The 18,940-nt window shown below is 63.3% G+C and overlaps 1 protein-coding gene across 2 annotated transcripts in view; it reads right to left on the bottom strand.

The window, feature by feature from the left end:
* Positions 1 to 216: 216 nt before the first annotated feature.
* The window catches only part of LOC119090619 (graves disease carrier protein homolog), a 24,183-nt gene continuing 5,459 nt past the window's right edge, over positions 217 to 18,940 (bottom strand). Inside the window, exons 4-8 of one of the 2 annotated variants that reach the window (XM_037213462.1) lie at positions 7,660 to 7,845; positions 6,338 to 6,494; positions 5,753 to 5,894; positions 4,373 to 4,375; positions 217 to 876 (exon numbers count right to left, since the gene is read on the bottom strand). In XM_037213462.1, the coding sequence (XP_037069357.1) occupies positions 693 to 876; positions 4,373 to 4,375; positions 5,753 to 5,894; positions 6,338 to 6,494; positions 7,660 to 7,845 (672 nt within the window). In that variant the 3' untranslated portion in view covers positions 217 to 692. The remainder of the gene's footprint in view (positions 877 to 4,372; positions 4,376 to 5,752; positions 5,895 to 6,337; positions 6,495 to 7,659; positions 7,846 to 18,940) is intronic. The other variant, XM_037213468.1, reaches the window with a different exon arrangement.

Raw genomic sequence — 18,940 nt, 5'->3', positions numbered from 1 at the left:
CCAGCAGCGGTCCGCGCCGCTCGGACCGCGCGCCGTAGCCGCACACACACACGGCTCGCTGAGTATTGAGACAAGGTGCCCGCCGCCGACCGGGCAATACTGACCTCCGTGGCATCCCTTCCCCGTGTAAAAGCACCACTGGTGAGCGCGCCGCCGTGGAGACTGTGTAACAAAGTGCCTCGGAGCGGGCCCCGGCGGTCGGCCTGCTCTCCCCCCCCCCCCCCCCCGGTTCCGGTGGTCAGGATCGTGGCCGACCTTGACCCCGCTGGGCCACGGTCGCGCCATTCCTCGGCCTCGTCGCGGGGTCACAGGGTCCGCCGCCCTATGGAATGGTGTCGGCTGCCCGACGCCGGGTCGCGCGGTTAGCGCTGACGGAAATCGACCAACGCGCGCTAGTCCGCAACCAACCAAGGGGTGATATTTCGGCTAGCGGTGGCCATGTCGACCAGGGTCAAGCACAACCATCCCACCCCGACCGAACCCCAGTTTTCTCTGGCTTACTCTGACCTTGACCGTCGCAGATAGCAACGTCACCATTACCCGATCTTGACGGCCTACCTCGGTCTATATCTCCGCTCGCTGACCCCGACCTTCAGGTGACCTCACCCCGCTGACCCCCGACCTTCAGCTGACCTCACCCCAGACCAGACGTCTCCGTGACCTCTGACACCGCGCCGGCCCTCCGGTGACCTCTAGCCGACCTTGATCTTGATGCCCGTGTCCAGGTGGAGCGTTTGCTTCATCAGCTCGTACGTGCTGAAGGAGACGGCCACCATGGGAATGGCGCGCATGTAGTTGATGGACATGCCGCGGTAGAGGCCCCGCACCACGCCGTTCTCGCGGTGAATGATGCGCAGCGTCTGCACCATGCCCATGCTGCAACATCGGGGTCACACGAGGTCAGACGAGACCGGACGGGGTCAGCCGGGGTCAGACGAGGTCCGCGGCAACACTGGATTACGGCGACCTTGGACGGGGTTAGGAGAGACCAGGGGGTAGACCAGGTCAGACGAGGTCAGACGAAGTCAGTGGGTCTGGAGCGAGGGCGAAGGGGGAAGGCAGAAGAGAGAAGAAGATGGGGTGGTCAGAGGGCGCGGAACAGCGTGATCGGGGGCGGGGGGGGGAGGGGGGGCGCAGCGAGCGGTACAGTACAGTCACGGCCGGGGACGGGAGCCCCCCCCCCCCCCCCCCCCACCCCGACCGAACACCCACCGCTCGGCCCGGCCACTCGTCACTCCACAACGGTACTCGGCTGCTATGACTTTACACCACTTGGGTCTGTTAAACACGTGTTCCCCGCTGCCGGCCGGCCGGGCGGCGCGAGCTCTCCAGCCGCGGGGAGATATTGCGGGAAAGGAACAGCACCGCCAGCTGAAGGCTGAAACAATACACACAAACAGGGACCCTGTGAACTACCATGCCGGTCATGCCACGCCACAAGCAGTGCATTGCGTTGGCCCAATTTGCGTTACTTTTGTTAGACTGGTACTGGTTTAGCTGCAGGTTTGTTATATTATAATTGGCCTGGTTATCTTTGTTGTCGGTATCCAGCTCGCCCCTGCCATCGGTCCGCACACCACCCGTGGGCACGGTCGGCGGGGCCCTGCCATCGGTCCACACACCAGCCGTGGGTACGGTCGGCAGGCCCCTGCCATCGGTCCACACACCAGCCGTGGGTACGGTCGGCAGGCCCCTGCCATCGGTCCACACACCAGCCGTGGGTACGGTCGGCAGGCCCCTGCCATCGGTCCACACACCAGCCGTGGGTACGGTCGGCAGGCCCCTGCCATCGGTCCACACACCAGCCGTGGGTACGGTCGGCAGGCCCCTGCCATCTGTCCACACACCAGCCGTGGGTACGGTCGGCAGGCCCCTGCCATCGGTCCACACACCAGCCGTGGGTACGGTCGGCAGGCCCCTGCCATCGGTCCACACACCAGCCGTGGGTACGGTCGGCAGGCCCCTGCCATCGGTCCACACACCAGCCGTGGGTACGGTCGGCAGGCCCCTGCCATCGGTCCACACACCAGCCGTGGGTACGGTCGGCAGGCCCCTGCCATCGGTCCACACACCAGCCGTGGGTACGGTTGGCAGGCCCCTGCCATCGGTCCACACACCAGCCGTGGGTACGGTCGGCAGGCCCCTGCCATCGGTCCACACACCAGCCGTGGGTACGGTCGGCAGGCCCCTGCCATCGGTCCACACACCAGCCGTGGGTACGGTCGGCAGGCCCCTGCCATCGGTCCACACACCAGCCGTGGGTACGGTCGGCAGGCCCCTGCCATCGGTCCACACACCAGCCGTGGGTACGGTCGGCAGGCCCCTGCCATCGGTCCACACACCAGCCGTGGGTACGGTCGGCAGGCCCCTGCCATCGGTGCACACCAGCCGTGGGTACGGTCGGCAGGCCCCTGCCATCTGTCCGCACACCAGCCGTGGGCACGGTCGGCAGGCTCTCAGACCAGCCACAGCAGACAGCACCACAGCACCGCTGTGGCCGCCAGTTACAGCTCGATAGCAGCAGCGACAGCAGGGGCGACAGCAGCAGCGACAGCAGGAGCGACAGCAGGTACGACAGCAGGCGCGACAGCAGGGACAACAGCAGGGGCAACAGCAGCAGCGACAGCAGCAGCGACAGCAGGCACGACAGCAGGCGCGACAGCACGCACGACAGCAGGGGCAGCAGCAGGCACGACAGCAGCAGCGACAGCAGGCGCGGCCCAAGCGGGCGGGCAAGGGCCACCCAACACAGCGGTGTCAGGCGCCGCTCGCCGGCGGACCGACCGGCCGGCGGAAGCGGTCGGGGAGGCGCTGTACATGCAGAAGCTCCAGCAGTGCCGACATGAGGGCCAGGCCAGTCAGCAGCCGCGGAAGGACGCAGGGCGCCGCAACCTGCCAGTACGTCTGCACAACAGCACGCTGGAACGTGGCACTAATGAAGACGCAGGTGGCGCTGCTGGTGAGACGCACTGGCCGCGTGCAGGGGTCCCCGTCCCGGCGCGGAGACGACTCGCTTCCGGAGTGGAAACACCACCCCATCCGCACCAAACACCACCCCGCCGGCACCAAACACCACCCCGCCGGCACCAAACACCTCCCCGCCGGCACCAAACACCACCCCGCCGGCACCAAACACCACCCCGCCGGCACCAAACACCACCCCGCCGGCACCAAACACCACCCCGCCGGCACCATACACCACCCCGCCGGCACCAAACACCACCCCGCCGGCACCAAACACTAACCCGCTGCCATCAAACACCATCCCGGCATCACCAACCACCAGCTCGGCGTCACCAAATGTCACAGAGCGGCACCAGCGCGTGTGCGGCCCATCCATCCGAGAGGCAGGGAGCATGTGGACGGCTCCTGCAAACACACCACTCCACATGCCCAGAGCACGCACACGTGCACTCCACATGCCCCGAGCGCGCACACGTGCACTCCACATACCCAGAGCAGGCACACGCTGGACATGCCACCAGCGAGACATGGGCCGACCTGCTGAGCTTCAGACAGGCCGCCCTATACCAGCTGGATCAGCATCTAACATCGTGTGGATGTGGAAAAGATACTAACGGCTGATATGTTACGCTTTCGAGGCCGCTGCTCTGTTCGATTTCACTGAGCTGCATGCCAAACCACCCAGGTGAAGTTTAGTTCTACCGCTGTAAGACGAATGCTACGCATTCGTTGTCTCACTTGACTTGCTTGCTTGCGGCGCATGTTGAAATTGAGCATTGTCAGTGATAAGAGATGAATACCGTGACAGATAATGACAAATAATGCAGGCAATGTGATGTTAGGACAAGCCCAGCGCAAGCGTACGCGAGGCACAACCGAGCCAGGCGCTGGGCAGACGGTGCCGGCGTGAGCCCACCGCCACAGACCGGTCCGGCTCCGCCCAGCCCAGACAGCTCACCGCCACAGACTGGTCCGGCTCCGCCCAGCCCAGACGGCGCCGGCGTGAGCTCACTGCCAGACTGGTCCGGCTCCCTGCAGCCGCTACAGCCGCTACAGCCGCTACAGCCGCTACAGCCGCTACAGCCGCTACAGCTGCTACGGCCCCTACAGTCGCTGCAGCTGTTACGGCCGCTACAGCCGCTACAGCCGCTGCAGCCGCTGCAGCCGCTACAGCTGCTACGGCCGTTGCAGCTGCTACGGCCGCTGCAGCTGCTACAGCTGCTTAACCTGCCATAGCCGCTACAGCTGCTACAGCTACAGCTGCTACAGCCGCTCAGCCACACGCGAGTCTCAGGTGCTACGCGGCCCCGGGTGTACCTGGCTATGCACAGGGTGGGTATATGCGGCCAAAAGCTCCACTACAAGCCAACAGCAGGCCAAGCCCCCACAGCGCCGTCGGTGCACTTACTCGCTGTCCAGTTCCGAAGAGAGACAGAGGGTATCGGTGAAGAGCACGGGAACAGAAGAAGAGCACGCGTTACCGAGGGCGCAGGCAGGTCACCACAAACACCGCGCCCGAGTCCCAGCCTCGGTCCCCGGTACCAGACACCCGCTGACAGTGTCATGTGCCATGTGCAAGTGTCGGCACCTTGGTGCCGGTTCCACGTGCCATTTCTACGCATCAGAACCAGCGCGAGGTACCCGTACCGAGTAACACTCAGCATGCCTGTGCCGGGTACCAGTAGCGAGCACAGGTACACTTGGGAGCAGGTGCCAGCACCAAGTACGTGCCACACGAGAACACCAGGCGCCAGCAGCGGGCACCGCCTGGTGCAGCGGGCCCGGGGCGGTGGCCGCACTCAGCGTCGGCGCCGCCAGCGAGCCGCGTCAACCGGCGCCGGCCGGGGCCGCTCCGCCGCTACACGCGACAAACGTGGCCGGCACCAGGCGGCGCCGTGTGCCGGCTGTCTCGGGGGAGGACCCTCAGACACAGCCGTCTCCAAAGACAGACCCCTCCCCTCCCCATCCATCCCACCCGCCGGGCCGGACGCGGGATTGCGACATGCCGAGCGACGTCCGGACCGAGCCGGTGGCAGAGGAGTGCAGGCAAGTCAGGACCGGAGCTCAGCACAGGCAGATCACCGAGTCCGAGGCCTCCCGCACAGTCCCGCAGCAGGGCTCAGTCCCGCCGCGGCGTGTGTAACGGCGCACGGCGCTCACGGGGCAGCTCAATAGGTCGGGGCGAGAGTCAGCACAGGCGCAGATCCGGGTGGCGAGACGCAATGTTGCACAGGCTGAGGCGACACAGGCTGCAAAGTTGCACAGGCTGTGCGCAGCCACTACAGGCAGCAGAGGCGGAAGCCAGGCGTGCCAGGCCGAACTGGAAATACGCCGGTGCCAGAAATAGCGCCTGAGACGAGGCGTGTGCAGCAGGGTCTGTCCGGTACGTCAAAAAGTGATTTGAATTTGGACTCCCTTCTCCGGCCTGCCTAGCAACCGCCCCAGTGCCATGGTCTGAAGGCAATCTCCACAGCCATTTGAGGCCTCAAATATCTAGCGCGGCACTTAGGCTTAATGCGATGTGTTGCATGTAATGCAATCACTGCCACATGCCAGTGCCGCGACAGCACGCCTCCCATACCACTTTGCCTCCGAAGAGAGGCTCTGATCGCGCAGCATCAGTCTTCCACTGAGCGCTACCCTGCCGCCTTCACCACGACAGCGCAGACCCTCCTCCCAACCATCACCCAGCCTCAGATCCTCCCCCCCCCCCCCCCCCCCCCCGGGGACGGTACGTCACCGGCGCCGCACCCCGCGCGGCGGCGGCGGCGGCGGCCGGCACACTCACCCGAACTTCCTCGTCTCCGGCGACATGTAGGCCAGCTGCATGCGACGGCGCGTGACGTCGAACGGGTAGCTGACGCTCTGCGCCGCCGCGCCCGCCATGCCGCCGCACAGTAACTTGGCCGGCACGCTCAGCACCAGGCCGCCTGGCGGACCGCGCGGGAAACCCCGGTGATGCCCGCCGGCACGAGATGGCAGGGCAGACACGATGGGCAAATTGGCGCGACAGGCAGCTTACGTTAGCGTACAGCTCCGATCAAGGCTTCGGGTTACCTGATACATCTCACGGGCACGGCCAACTCGAACAAAACAGCCCGCTACAGTCCAACGAGACGGCAAAACATTAACATCAGGTCGACTGGCAGACACACAGCATCGAACAGACGCGTGCTGTACCATGTACGGCACAATAGTCAGACACGAGCCGGTCTGAGGCCGCCATTTGGCCAGGAGTCGAACCAAACAGCTCGCATTCCGCCGACACCCTGCACCGGCCCTCCACCAGTGGCGCCGCGCCCTCCGCGCCAGGCCGTCCCACAGAGAACGGCTGGCCCTGACCGACGCCAGCCCACGCGGCGAGGAGGCCCACCTGTGTTCTGCTCGCACGGGTGGCACGTGTACCGCGGCAGGTACTTCATACACGTGTACTTCATCCGCTCGAAGATGTAGAAGCTGAGGCCGGCGTACGGTATCATGCCGCACAGGGTGGCGGCGAAGCCGCGGTACAGCGCGCGCGGCCCGCCCTCCTGCGGACGGAAGACGAAGCTCTGCAGGTACGGTCCGGCGCCGAAACGGATCACCCGGCTGTCTGACGTCGGCCGCTGTCTGAACCCCAGTCGCAGCGCCTCCAAACCCCAATACTCGGCCGGCCGCTCGAGCCAGCGCCGTGTTTTACCACCTCCCCGCTCCGGCCACTGACACACCACACCCCAGCACCGCGACCAGCCGCTGCCCTGCGCCGTGTCCTTACCACCTCCCCGCTCCGGCCACTGACACACCACACCCCACACCGCGACCAGCCGCTGCCCTGCGCCGTCCGACGGACCGCCGACTGAGACCGGGTCACCCCGCGCCCCAGGCGGGGTCATCAGGATCATCCGGGTCATCCGGGCGTCGATCGGTCCCCGGCCGGCACGGGGTTCCCTCACCGCAGGACGTCCCCGATATGTGCGGCCCACCAGGGTCAACAGTGCACGACATCCCGGCTCTGTCCCCGGCCCTGTGCCAGCAGCCCTGACCCGACGCGGCCTGTGCCAGCATCCCTCTGACCAGACACAGCCTGTGCCAGCAGACCTCTGATCCAACACGGCCTGTGCCAGCAGCCCTCTGACCAGACACGGCCTGTGTCAGCAGACCTCTGATCCAACACGGCCCGTGCCAGCAGCCCTCTGACCCGACACGGCCTGTGCCAGCAGACCTCTGATCCAACACGGCCTGTACCAGCAGCCCTCTGATCCAACACGGCCTGTGCCAGCAGACCTCTGACCCGGCACGGTCTATCAGGAGGACTTACGATAAGACCGATACCAACGCTGGGTGCCAAGGTCATGGAGGCATGTCGTTGCGCTCGCACCGACAGAGATGGCCACGTGTGGGGTGCCGTTGTACTTTGTGCTCTCACCTCGCGCACGACAGAGGTGGCCACGTGGAGGATGCCGTTGTACTTGTGCTCTCACCTCGCGCACGATGGAGGTGGCCACGTGGAGGATGCCGTTATACTTGTGCTCTCACCTCGCGCACGATAGAGGTGGCCACGTGGAGGATGCCGTTGTACTTGTGCTCTCACCTCGCGCACGATAGAGGTGGCCACGTGGAGGATGCCGTTATACTTGTGCTCTCACCTCGTGCACGATAGAGGTGAGAGCACACGTGGAGGCCACGTGGAGGATGCCGTTGTACTTGTGCTCTCACCTCGCGCACGATAGAGGTGGCCACGTGGAGGATGCCGTTGTACTTGTGCTCGCCAGCGACCTGGAAGGCCAGCCGGGCGCGGATCGTGTCCAGCGGGTAGGTGAAGAACACGGCCGTCACGCCCGCCATAGAGCCGCTCGCGAACGTGCCCACGTGACTGTTGGGGCCCAGCAGCGAGCGGAATGTCTGAAACACGGGCCAGTCACGTGATTACTGGAGGCCCAGCAGCAAGCGGAATGTCTGAAACACGGGGCGAGTCACGCGATTAATGGAGGAACAGCAGCGAGCGGAATATCTGAAACACGGGGCGAGTCACATGATTAATGGAGGCACAGCAGCGAGCGGAATGTCTGAAGCACGGGACGGGTCACGTGTGAACCCGTGCGCTGTTCAGTTATTGTGCGTATTAGTGTTACTGTGAGCCCGGCTGCTGGGGTCGCCGCATGACAGTGGGCGCACCACAGCCGAGGGCGCCGTATGACGGCGGGCGCACCACAGCCAAGGGCGCCGTATGACGGCGGGCGCACCACAGCCAAGGGCGCCGTATGACGGCGGGCGCACCACAGCCGAGGGCGCCGTATGATGGCAGGTGCACCCCAGCCAAGGGCGCCGTATGACGGCGGGCGCACCACAGCCGAGGGCGCCGTATGATGGCAGGTGCACCACAGCCGAGGGCGCCGTATGATGGCAGGTGCACCCCAGCCGAGGGCGCCGTAGGACGGTGGGTGCACCCCAGCCGAGGGCGCCGTATGACAGCGGGCGCACCACAGCCGAGGGCGCCGTATGATGGCAGGTGCACCACAGCCGAGGGCGCCGTATGATGGCAGGTGCACCCCAGCCGAGGGCGCCGTAGGACGGTGGGTGCACCCCAGCCGAGGGCGCCGTATGACAGCGGGCGCACCACAGCCGAGGGCGCCGTATGATGGCAGGTGCACCCCAGACGAGGGCGCCGTATGACGGTGGGCGCACCCCATCCGCGCAGTCTGCTCAGCGCAGACACAGACACAGACGTCACAGACACCACTGACGGCCTCACTGCAATGGTGCAGACGCGACGGTCCCCTCGGCTGTTTACCCCGGCACGCCTTCCATCGGGCGCAAGCGGTCTAATGCAAGCTACGTGACCTATCCCAGGTGTCTCAACCAGGAGTCCACGGACTCCTGCGAGGCTTGCGGAGGCTGGCCGGGTGACGGGGGCGGGCTCGTGGCCCGCGTGCCGCGCTCGCCTGTCGCACGTGCCGTGGCGCACTTACGCCGCGTCACCGGCCGTAACGCGGCGTTAGTGCGCCCCCGGGCGCCGCCGCCCTCGGTCGGTCGTCACACGCTGCCGTCGGTACGCTCGACCCAAACTTTCGGCCCATGGAAACGCGCTGACAACCAAACACGGCTGGGGGAAAATAACCGGTGCAGCGATACAAAATAACGATCAGAAAAAGACCGCGCCGAAGTCGGCCGTGCGTCTCCGGACAGCCACTCGGCGCGGTCGCTGGCGAGCGGACAGCAGCGCTGGCCGGCCGGCTCCGGCTCCGGCTCCGGCTCCGGCTCCGGCTCCGGCACAGCCGAGCTGGGCGGCTCCGGCACAGCCGTGGTCGGACGCGGCCGGTGCACCGGCGCGTGAGAAAGGCCGGCCGGAATGCGCAGCACGCCCGACGCTGGCAAATGCAAACCCCAAAGTCGGAGGCCGGCAAACCACAGACACTGGTACGCAAACAGCGTGTGTGTGTGATAGGCGTGGACAATACGAGGGACTATAGTCTGTACTTACGAATACAGTGGTGCAAACCGGTGAACTTCGCTACGGCATAAACAGAGTCAAGTACGAAAATCAGAGGCCCAAACCATTCACGAAGTCCTGTTGGCATCGAATGCGCTTGATTCCCTACGCGTCCACATGATTGGTATTTTGACAGATACTTTGTCGGCCAAACCAAGCGTAATCCCGGCGGCCAATGACGTGTCCGACACGCCGTCCAACGTTCGACGTCACGTGTGTCCACGTGTGTGTGTGACGTCACGTGTGCCGTCCAGCGTTCGGCGTCACGAGGAGACAGCAGGGAGGACCACAATGTCAAACCAGACACGACAGCATGTCCAATGTCCTGTGGTTGCTACTCGACGCCGACGACACCCTCTGTCTTCGGCCACCATCAGACTGGCAGCCGCGTGCTGATGATACCCCGGGAGTCTAGTGATACCCGGGGAGTCCAGCGACACCCGGGGAGTCCAGTGACACCCGGGGGTCCAGCGACACCCGGAGAGTCCAGTGACACCCGGGGGTCCAGCGACACCCGGAGAGTCCAGTGACACCCGGGGAGTCCAGTGACACCCGGGGGTCCAGCGACACCCGGAGAGTCCAGTGACACCCGGGGAGTCCAGTGACACCCGGGGAGTCCAATGACACCCCGGGAAGCCAATGCTACTCCGGGGAGTCACGTGACGCCTGCGGGTGTCCGGTGACACCCCGCGGAGTCCAGCGACGCCTCCCAGCCGCGCGGCGTGACACTCGAGGGAATCGGCTGCGCATCACGCGGCAGCGGTCCCGGGACCGGCCCCGGATCGCACTCGGCGATCCTCCCAGGATATGGGCCACCGGGACCGGGCCCGCCTCATCGCAAAACCACCAGCACAGCCAGGACAGTATCCAGTCTGTTCTCGCGGCTGTGATTCCCCCGGCAAACCGCGTGACTGGCGAGCTACCCCGGTACACAGCGGCTACGCTTGCGTCCGCCACTCCTGCCGACCCGCCGAAAACGGTGTCAAGCCGCGCGTAGGAACACGGCAAGGAGTTATTATGCGGGCCACGTCGACCAACAAAACATTCCTTTGAAACGCGGCGCGCCGCCACGACCAGCGCTCGCAAACACGGCGGCGGGGTCAGGACAGGTGGCGACCCCGGACGACCGCGCACCGCCCGCGGCGCCAGGCCGGCACCGAGCGCCTATCCGTGCCGCAGCGGCGGCAGGAGCTGCTGATCAGACGTGCGGGCGGGGCGGGGTCCCAGACGGAGGACCGTCCACCACCGCTCCGCCGCAAGTCCCGGGTGTGCCGCGGCGGTCCGCGAGCCGCGCCGACCGGCGCCGGGACGGCCGGCGCTGGTGGCGGCCTCCGGCCTGCCGCTCAGGTACCGCGGCGGCTGCCCCCAGTCGCCGCCGCCGCCGCGGACAGTGCAGCCCACCAGCGCACGGACCGGCCACCTCAGAGACGCACAGTGGCGCCGGAGACAGCTGTGCGGGAGGCGGCGGCACGCCACGCCGCCGGGGCCGGCGGCAGGCAGCAAGCCGTGAGCTAACAATGCCAGAGGTACAATGCCACGAGGGCGTGCTGCAGCACACCAGAGAGCGGAACAGACCACCGGCACGTCCCGTTTGCAGTGAGCTAGCGGAAGCTGCAGGCGTTGTGCGAGCTATTACCGTGCTTAATAGTTGCGCATGCACCGAAGTTAACTGAGACCACATTTTTTAGAGCAATCTAAATTATATCATATATATTGAAATATATATAAATATATAATATTATATATATATATATATATATATATATATATATATATATATATATACATATATAATATATAAATCAATCAAAAATTATACGCCAATTAAAGTAGCTCAACGGTTTCTTCAAAGGCGAGTTTGCCTCGGCGACTGGCTGCCTTACTAATGGCGGCACTCAGCGCGTCCTCCTTATCAGCCGGCCACAAACAGACGCCACCCGACGACTGAATGGCACGCGGCCACGGCCGCTGGTCAGCGAGCTCGGCGACGCGGCCGGCCGCGCGTGCCGTAACGGGTCCGCCGGGCGGCGGAACGCCACACGCCGGGCGAGAGCGGACCGGCCGCCGCCCGGAGCCGGCTGCACGTCCGGCCGCGTGGCGAGACGCTCTGGACGTCCGGCCGCGTGGCGAGAACGCTCTGGACGTCCGGCCGCGTGGCGAGACGCTCTGGACGTCCGGCCGCGTGGCGAAACGCTCTGGACGTCCGGCCGCGTGGCGAAACGCTCTGGACGTCCGGCCGCGTGGCGAAACGCTCTGGACGTCCGGCCGCGTGGCGAGACGCTCTGGACGTCCGGCCGCGTGGCGAGACGCTCTGGACGTCCGGCCGCGTGGCGAGACGCTCTGGACGTCCGGCCGTGTGGCGAAACGCTCTGGACGTCCGGCCGCGTGGCGAGACGCTCTGGACGTCCGGCCGCGTGGCGAGACGCTCTGGACGTCCGGCCGCGTGGCGAGACGCTCTGGACGTCCGGCCGCGTGGCGAAACGCTCTGGACGTCCGGCCGCGTGGCGAAACGCTCTGGACGTCCGGCCGCGTGGCGAAACGCTCTGGACGTCCGGCCGCGTGGCGAAACGCTCTGGACGTCCGGCCGCGTGGCAAACGCTCCCGCTGGACGAGCGGCCATCCCACGAACGGAGGGTGTCCGCCTCTGGCGTGATGGTTAGCTAAGGAGCTGGTGCTGCCCATCACTCCTCCCCATCTTGACCGGGACTCCTCCTCATCACCGCTCCGCCTACTTCTGATCCTGCTGGTCCTGACTTCCGTTTCTGCCATCAGCTCCCCTTGTGTCCAGGTCCAGGACTCCTGCTGTTCCGGGGCGTGACTCCTGCTGTTCCGGGGCGTGACTCCTGCTGTTTAGGGGCATGACTCCTGCTGTTCCGGACCATGACTCCTGCTGTTCCAGGTTCGTGACTCCTGCTGTTCCTGGGCATGACTCCTGCTGTTCCAGGTTCGTGACTCCTGCTGTTCCGGGGCATGACTCCTGCTGTTCGAGGGCATGACTCCTGCTGTTCCGGGGCATGACTCCTGCTGTTCCTGCTGTGACCCTGGCGCTCGGCTGTTGCCCGGAGGGACGCTGCTCACCCCTCCGGGCCGCCTGCTGTACACGGCCGGGCCCGGTACTGGGAGCAGTACTGACTGGGGACTGCAGGACGCCGTGCGCCACCACTGGCGCCGATGGCGCTACCACTGGCGCCGATGGCCGGCTGTCACTGTAAGCGATTAAGGCTGGTAGACGTGACGTGTGATTGGTGGTGGCGCCAGCTGCGCCGTGGGCTCGGCCACTGCATGTGAGGCTCCCCTTTGATTAGCAGACCGTTTTGGCTTCTAGATACCGCAACTGCACATTCGTGGCCCTCCTCGCTTATTCCGCTCTTAACAAACGCAGCGAGGAGCCAGATTTAGTCAGAACACCACGAAACTGTTCTGCCGGGATTCGAGCAGCACCCCCGCACCCTGAAGTCGCCAGCCGCCGCCAGCTGTCGGCACAAACACGAGACCCCCATGTACCGACAGCACATTCGACGAGGCCCAGCGAATCCATTCACGTTGGAATCACGACCCCATGCGTGTCGCGCGTAACCAAGTGCGACGTCCTGCGTACCCCGGAGGGGGAGGGGGAGGTACACCAGTGACACGCGGGACAAACGACCAAGAGATGCATTTTTGTCGTGTTTTCAACGTCCGTAAATTGAACATCCGAGCTCTAACTCAATAGCGTCCAAATTTTACACTCCGCACGCCCGGCCCAAGCAGTGCTGACTCGCTGAACCTGTTTAAGTGCATCTTGGTGATCAGAACACGCACGATCAGCTGCATGCCAACAATTACAATTCAAACACATGAAACTGGCAGGTGACCCGCGGCATGCTAGCAACGTGTAACTTGTTCAAAGACTAATCTTCCATTTCCTTTCCAATAAGCATTTTCATCCATTTTGCACAAATGAGGACGGGTTGCAGATATGGGGCACGGGCTTGCTACCTGATACGTGTGAGCCAATGGGGAAAGGGCAGCGACCACATTCCATACCATGAGTGAGTACAGTACGTCGCATACATCGAGGCAATTAACAACGGGGAAACACTCTGATGTCCCTTGTGCAAAGCCAACTTTACATTGTGTTACAGTCCATGGCGGCAGGCTGTACGCCAGTCATGGCTGCCTCGTGACGTGCGGGCTCTCCAATCTGAACAATCTGTACACCCTGTACACTACGTGCACTCCGTACACTCCGTACACCGCGTGCACTCTGTACACTCCGTGCACTCTGCACTCTGTACACTCCGTGCACTCTGTACACTGCGTACACTACGCACACTCCGTACACCCTGTACACCGCGTGCACTCCGTACACTCCGTGCACTCTGTACACCCTGTGCACCCCTTGCGCAGTCTGTACTTTTATGCATTCTATACACTCCCTGCACTCTGTACACTTCTTGCACTCTGATCATTTCGTGCAATCTGTACACTCTGTGTACACTGCACACTCCGTGCACTCTGTACCTTTGTAATCCTCTGTACACCCTGTACACTCCGTGATCTCTGCACTCTGTACACTGTGCACGACCTGCGCACTCCACACGCTCAGCAACCTACAGCTTGCGCCATCGATGCTATCCAGAGATCCCCTCACCGACTGGTCTCAACAGACGGCGTCGGTAAGCTGATCCACTTAGCAGATTTCGCCACTGTTTGTTTGGATAATTCTGCCAAGGACAGCTCAAATTGATGACGTCATCGAATGCTTTGCCGTATCCACGTCCACGTCCTTTTTAGAGTCAGCATCAATGTGCTGCAGCAGGTAACACTACTCGAAGCCGCTGTCGGTGTGTTTAAGCGGTTGATCCACCCGTATGACGTCGCCATACGCGTCACCACGGTGCCCCGATCTCATAAGGCCAAACGGCGTCCCCGGCCTCAGGGGGCGGACCGTGACGGCAGAGTACGTGCGTTATCGGCCCCGTCGGTGTCCGCCGCGTCTGTGTGCAGGGACCGCATGACAGCTGATACCAGCTCCGGCATTCGATAGTCTGACGCCGCACCATCAGTGATCGCACAGAGTAAGTACGGCTGCTCATCTGAGCCGTTTACGCCACCGCACACACCGCAGGGGCTGGCGCACCTGCTGTGCGGCTGCTGCTCTGAGCTGCCTACGCCACCGCACCGCAGGGGCTGGCGCTCCTGCTGCCGCATCCCGGCCGAAGGTGGTGTGAATCGCACATGGGATTATGTTTGGTTAGAGCGCTGCTACAGAACACAGGCCCCATGTCTTGATGCAACTGAACCAAATCCCGAAGTTGGCTCTGATGCATAAACTATAGAATTAACTCTCACCCTGAAAGGAGAGGGAATGGCGCGACCCTTCCATTAAGTTTCCTGAACATACTTCCATGGCATCTATCGCGCATTTACTATCGCGTAATCATATTCAATTTTCAGCGGCCTATGGGGCGCTCATTGCACGTGTTTTCGCGCCAAGACCTTGTCTGTAGTTTCTGGTTTCCGAGCAGGGAGGTTTTTCTAGGGACGCTGTACGGTTATGTGCGGAGTGCGGGCGGCGGGCTACAGCCAGTGCTGGCGGCGGGCTACAGCCAGTGCTGGTGACGGGCTACAGCCAGTGCTGGCGGCGGGCTACAGCCAGTGCTGGTGACGGGCTACGGCCAGTGCTAGCGACGGGCTACGGCCAGTGCTGGCGGCGGGCTACAGCCAGTGCTGGTGACGGGCTGCAGCCAGTGCTGGTGACGGGCTACGGCCAGTGCTGGTGACGGGCTACGGCCAGTGCTGGCGACGGGCTACAGCCAGTGCTGGCGACGGGCTACGGCCAGTGCTGGCGACGGGCTACGGCCAGTGCTGGTGTCGGGCTACGGCCGGTGCTGGCGACGGGCTACGGCCAGTGCTGGTGACGGGCTACAGCCAGTGCTGGTGACGGGCTACAGCCAGTGCCGGCTCAATTACTGGCGACGGCCCGACAATCACACATTACCAGATACCTACATCTTAAGTATAATACCAAACACATAAAAATCCAGGTAAATGTGCTCAAAATGAGACACAGAACCCGTCTGTGTAACTTTTACGTCACTGCGTGGCATGCTTTCGTTAACATGGGCATATAAAGCTAGGAAGAGCGATTTTCGAGAACAATTGAGATTAGGCCTGGCATTAGGTGGTACGTTATCGACCCAACCCCATAAAACATACTACCAATTGTGAGATATCGTTGAGACCAATCCACCGGTTCTTTCCGTGAGGCTCATCGTTCTTAGTTTAGAGACAAAAGGGCGATCACATCGACCCCTATCAGTCCGCTACGAAAAATGGCGCATCAGGGTGAGGTTCGAAATGAACTGGTGATCATGCCGTGAACCTTGGGTCCATTACTGCATGCATTCGAGGAAAGGAAATACAACAAAATACAAAATCGGATTTAAGCTGCGCTAGTCGAAGAGGTTAAGTGCCCCGCGTATTAGGTAATCCTACGTGCTCGATGCTTGGTGTCTCGGCAATACTCTGGGATTCCACAACGTCCGGCCAGATCGGCCGGGGCTCTAACCGCTGTCCACAGCGCCTCGAGCGGCGTCAGGCTGAATCTCCTCTGGTCCACGGTGTCGTTCGATACGCCGCCTCGGACCCACTCTGACGACGACAATTGCTGCCGGCGCCGGCGCCAAGATGCAGCCGGCTCAGTGCCAGCCGCTCACCGGCCCGGCTCGTGACAGGGAGGGCTGCCCCTCAGTGGCCCGGCTCGTGACAGGGAGGGCTGCCCCTCACCTGCCCGGCTCGTGGCGGGGTCAGCCCCTCACCGGTCCGGCTCGTGACAAGGCCAGCTCTTCACCGGCCCGACTCGTGGCAGGGTCAGCCGCTCAACGGCCCGGCTCGTGACAGGGAGGGCTGCCCCTCACCGGCCCAGCTCGTGGCAGGGTTAGTCCCTCACCGACCCCGCTCGTGACAGGGCCAGCCCTTCACCGAAGCAGCTCGTGACAGGGTCAGCCCCTCACCGGCCCGGCTCGTGGCAGGGTCAGCCCCTCACCGGTCCGGCTCGTGACAAGGCCAGCCCTCACCGGCCCGACTCGTGGCAGGGTCAGCCGCTCAACGGCCCGGCTCGTGACAGGGAGGGCTGCCCCTCACCGGCCCGGCTCGTGACATGGAGGGCTGCCCCTCACCGACCCGGCTCGTGACATGGAGGGCTGCCCCTCACCGACCCAGCTCGTGACATGGAGGGCTGCCCTTCAGCGGCCCGGCTCGTGACATGGAAGGCTGCCCCTTCACCGCCGCGTGGCTCGCCGCCCAGCCCTGACGCCGCGTCAGACGAGACGCAGCGACGCTCCGCACGGGAGCCGGGAGACGTCGGGTCACCGTCGCCGATCTGCGCTCTCAGCGTGCCTACAGCCTCGTGACGACATTGACGACTGATGGGACACCCGAATACTGGGCGTCCCGCATGTCACGCGGACAAAATCCCTCAGAGGAAGCAGTGACCGCTCAGAGGAAGCAGTGAGCGCCCAGAGGAAGCAGTGACCGCTCAAAGGAAGCAGTGACCCGACACGCGCCGATCCGTCTTGAAGACCGCCGAGTGGGCCGGGGGCCGAGCCCTGAGAATGGGACTGAGACCGGGGCTGACGAGCAGCTGGAGGCCCGGGGCAGCTGGGGGTCTTTGCATTGGGGTCTTCTGATCTATCACGGTGTAATTATTCACTGATAATCACGGCGTCATTATCCACTGATCATAACGGCGTAAGTATCCACTGATAATAACGGCGTAAGTATCCACTGATAATAACGGCGTAATTATCCACTGATAATCAAGGCGTAACTATCCACTGATAATCAAGGCCTAATCATCCATTGATAATCATGGCGCAACTATCCACTGATAATCACGGCGTAATTATCCACTGATAATCAGGGCGTAATTGTCCACTGATAATCACGGGGAGGAGCCTCATTACCTATCGCGACGGCGCAAAAGCAGCCACCAGCCTGTGTTGCGGCACTGGTTCTGCAAATTCGTCTATACAAATATGAGAGGTCTGAGAATGCGAGCGGAGCGACCAGCTGGGCGGGCTGGCTCCTGCTGCCACATGGCCCGGCGCTCTCCGCAGAGGACTCCGGACCCGGCCAGACGCCGGCGTCAGGCCAACAGAGCGGCCGGTCTGCCGTGGCCACGTCGGCGACCATGGCCCCGATGACCGCCGGCCTCGCGGTCCGTAGCTGCGGTCACGTGACGACGGGACGCCGCAGACCAGCCTGTCACAGGCCCGGGCCGCGGCGGCGAGGAGAGGCCCAAACTGTCACAGGCCCGGGCCGCGGCGGCGAGGAGAGGCCCAGCCTGTCACAGGCTCCCGGGGCGCGACGGTGTGGAGAGGCCCAGCCTGTCACAGGCCCGGGCTGCGGCGGCGAGGAGATGCCCACTACTTGCTCTCAGGGCCTGGCAACGGCGCCGCGTCGGCACCAGCCTGGCTGCACGGCATCGGCCTGAGTTGTGGAGCCTACAGCAAGGCTGCGCCGGTGAAGCTTCAATGCTCAGACGTAGTGCTCAGACAGAGTTTGGTGTTGAGACTCGTGTCGGCTTTCAGCGCATTCAAAACCCGTCAACATGTCGTAACACAGGTGCGGCGCCGGCGTTGCCGTTCCAGTAGCCGCCCCAGGTCTGACGCCAGCGCTGAGTCAGCGGAGCCGCCATCCGGGCCCGGATTCTGTGATCGGTCAGGAACGGCGCGACACAGATCACATGCTGTGGACCCGCCACGTCCGCTGCAAATTCTGCAGCTCTGACAGGGCGCCTCCACCACCGGCTGGCAGCGGGCCATCGCCGCGGCCGGCCCGGAGACGGCAGCGACGTGCGCCGCCGCTGCCGTGCCGATACGCAAAAACCACGCGGTAGAGGAGGCCGGAGCGCTGCCGCGGCCGGGTCCACAATGGCGTCGGGAGAGACGGGGTGACGGGAGAGACGGTGGGAGGGGGGGGAGTCGGGTCAACGGGAAGATGGGAGGAGCTGTGAGTGGGAGAGAGCGGGGAGAGACGAGCTGGGTAAGGCAGAGGGGGAGGGGGAAAGCGGTGAAAAGAAAGGAGGTGGAGGACGAGAGGGAGAGAAGACGTGAAGAGTGGGTGAGAGGAGAAGGAAATGGGATGAGGGATGGAATATGTAGAGGGATGAAGAGACAGGAGAGAGAGGACGAGAGGGAAGGAGGAAGTAAGGATGAGGGAGAGACAGTACGAAGGGATACGGAGGAAATAATGGAGAGGGGTACCCGCAGATACGTAGACCGGGATATGTAGACATGAGCAAGACTGGACACATGATTTGGAGAGAGAGAGAGAGAGAAGAGAGAGAGAGAGAGAGAAAGAGAGATAAGCTAGAGAGAGCGAAGAGAGAGAGAGAGAGAGAGAGAGAAGAGAGAGAGAGAGATAGAGAGAGAGAGAGTAGAGAGAGAGAGAGAATAGAGAGAAGAGAGAGATAGAGAGAGAGAGAGATAGAGAGAAGAGATAGAAGAGAGAGAGAGAGAG

The sequence above is a fragment of the Pollicipes pollicipes genome, unplaced genomic scaffold (genome assembly GCF_011947565.3).
Source record: "Pollicipes pollicipes isolate AB1234 unplaced genomic scaffold, Ppol_2.1 Scaffold_1600;HRSCAF=1878_pilon_pilon_pilon, whole genome shotgun sequence".
NCBI classification, from domain to species: Eukaryota; Metazoa; Arthropoda; class Thecostraca; order Pollicipedomorpha; family Pollicipedidae; genus Pollicipes; species Pollicipes pollicipes.
The sequence above is the reverse complement of the archived record's forward strand: the minus strand, read 5'-3'. Positions and strand labels throughout refer to the sequence as shown.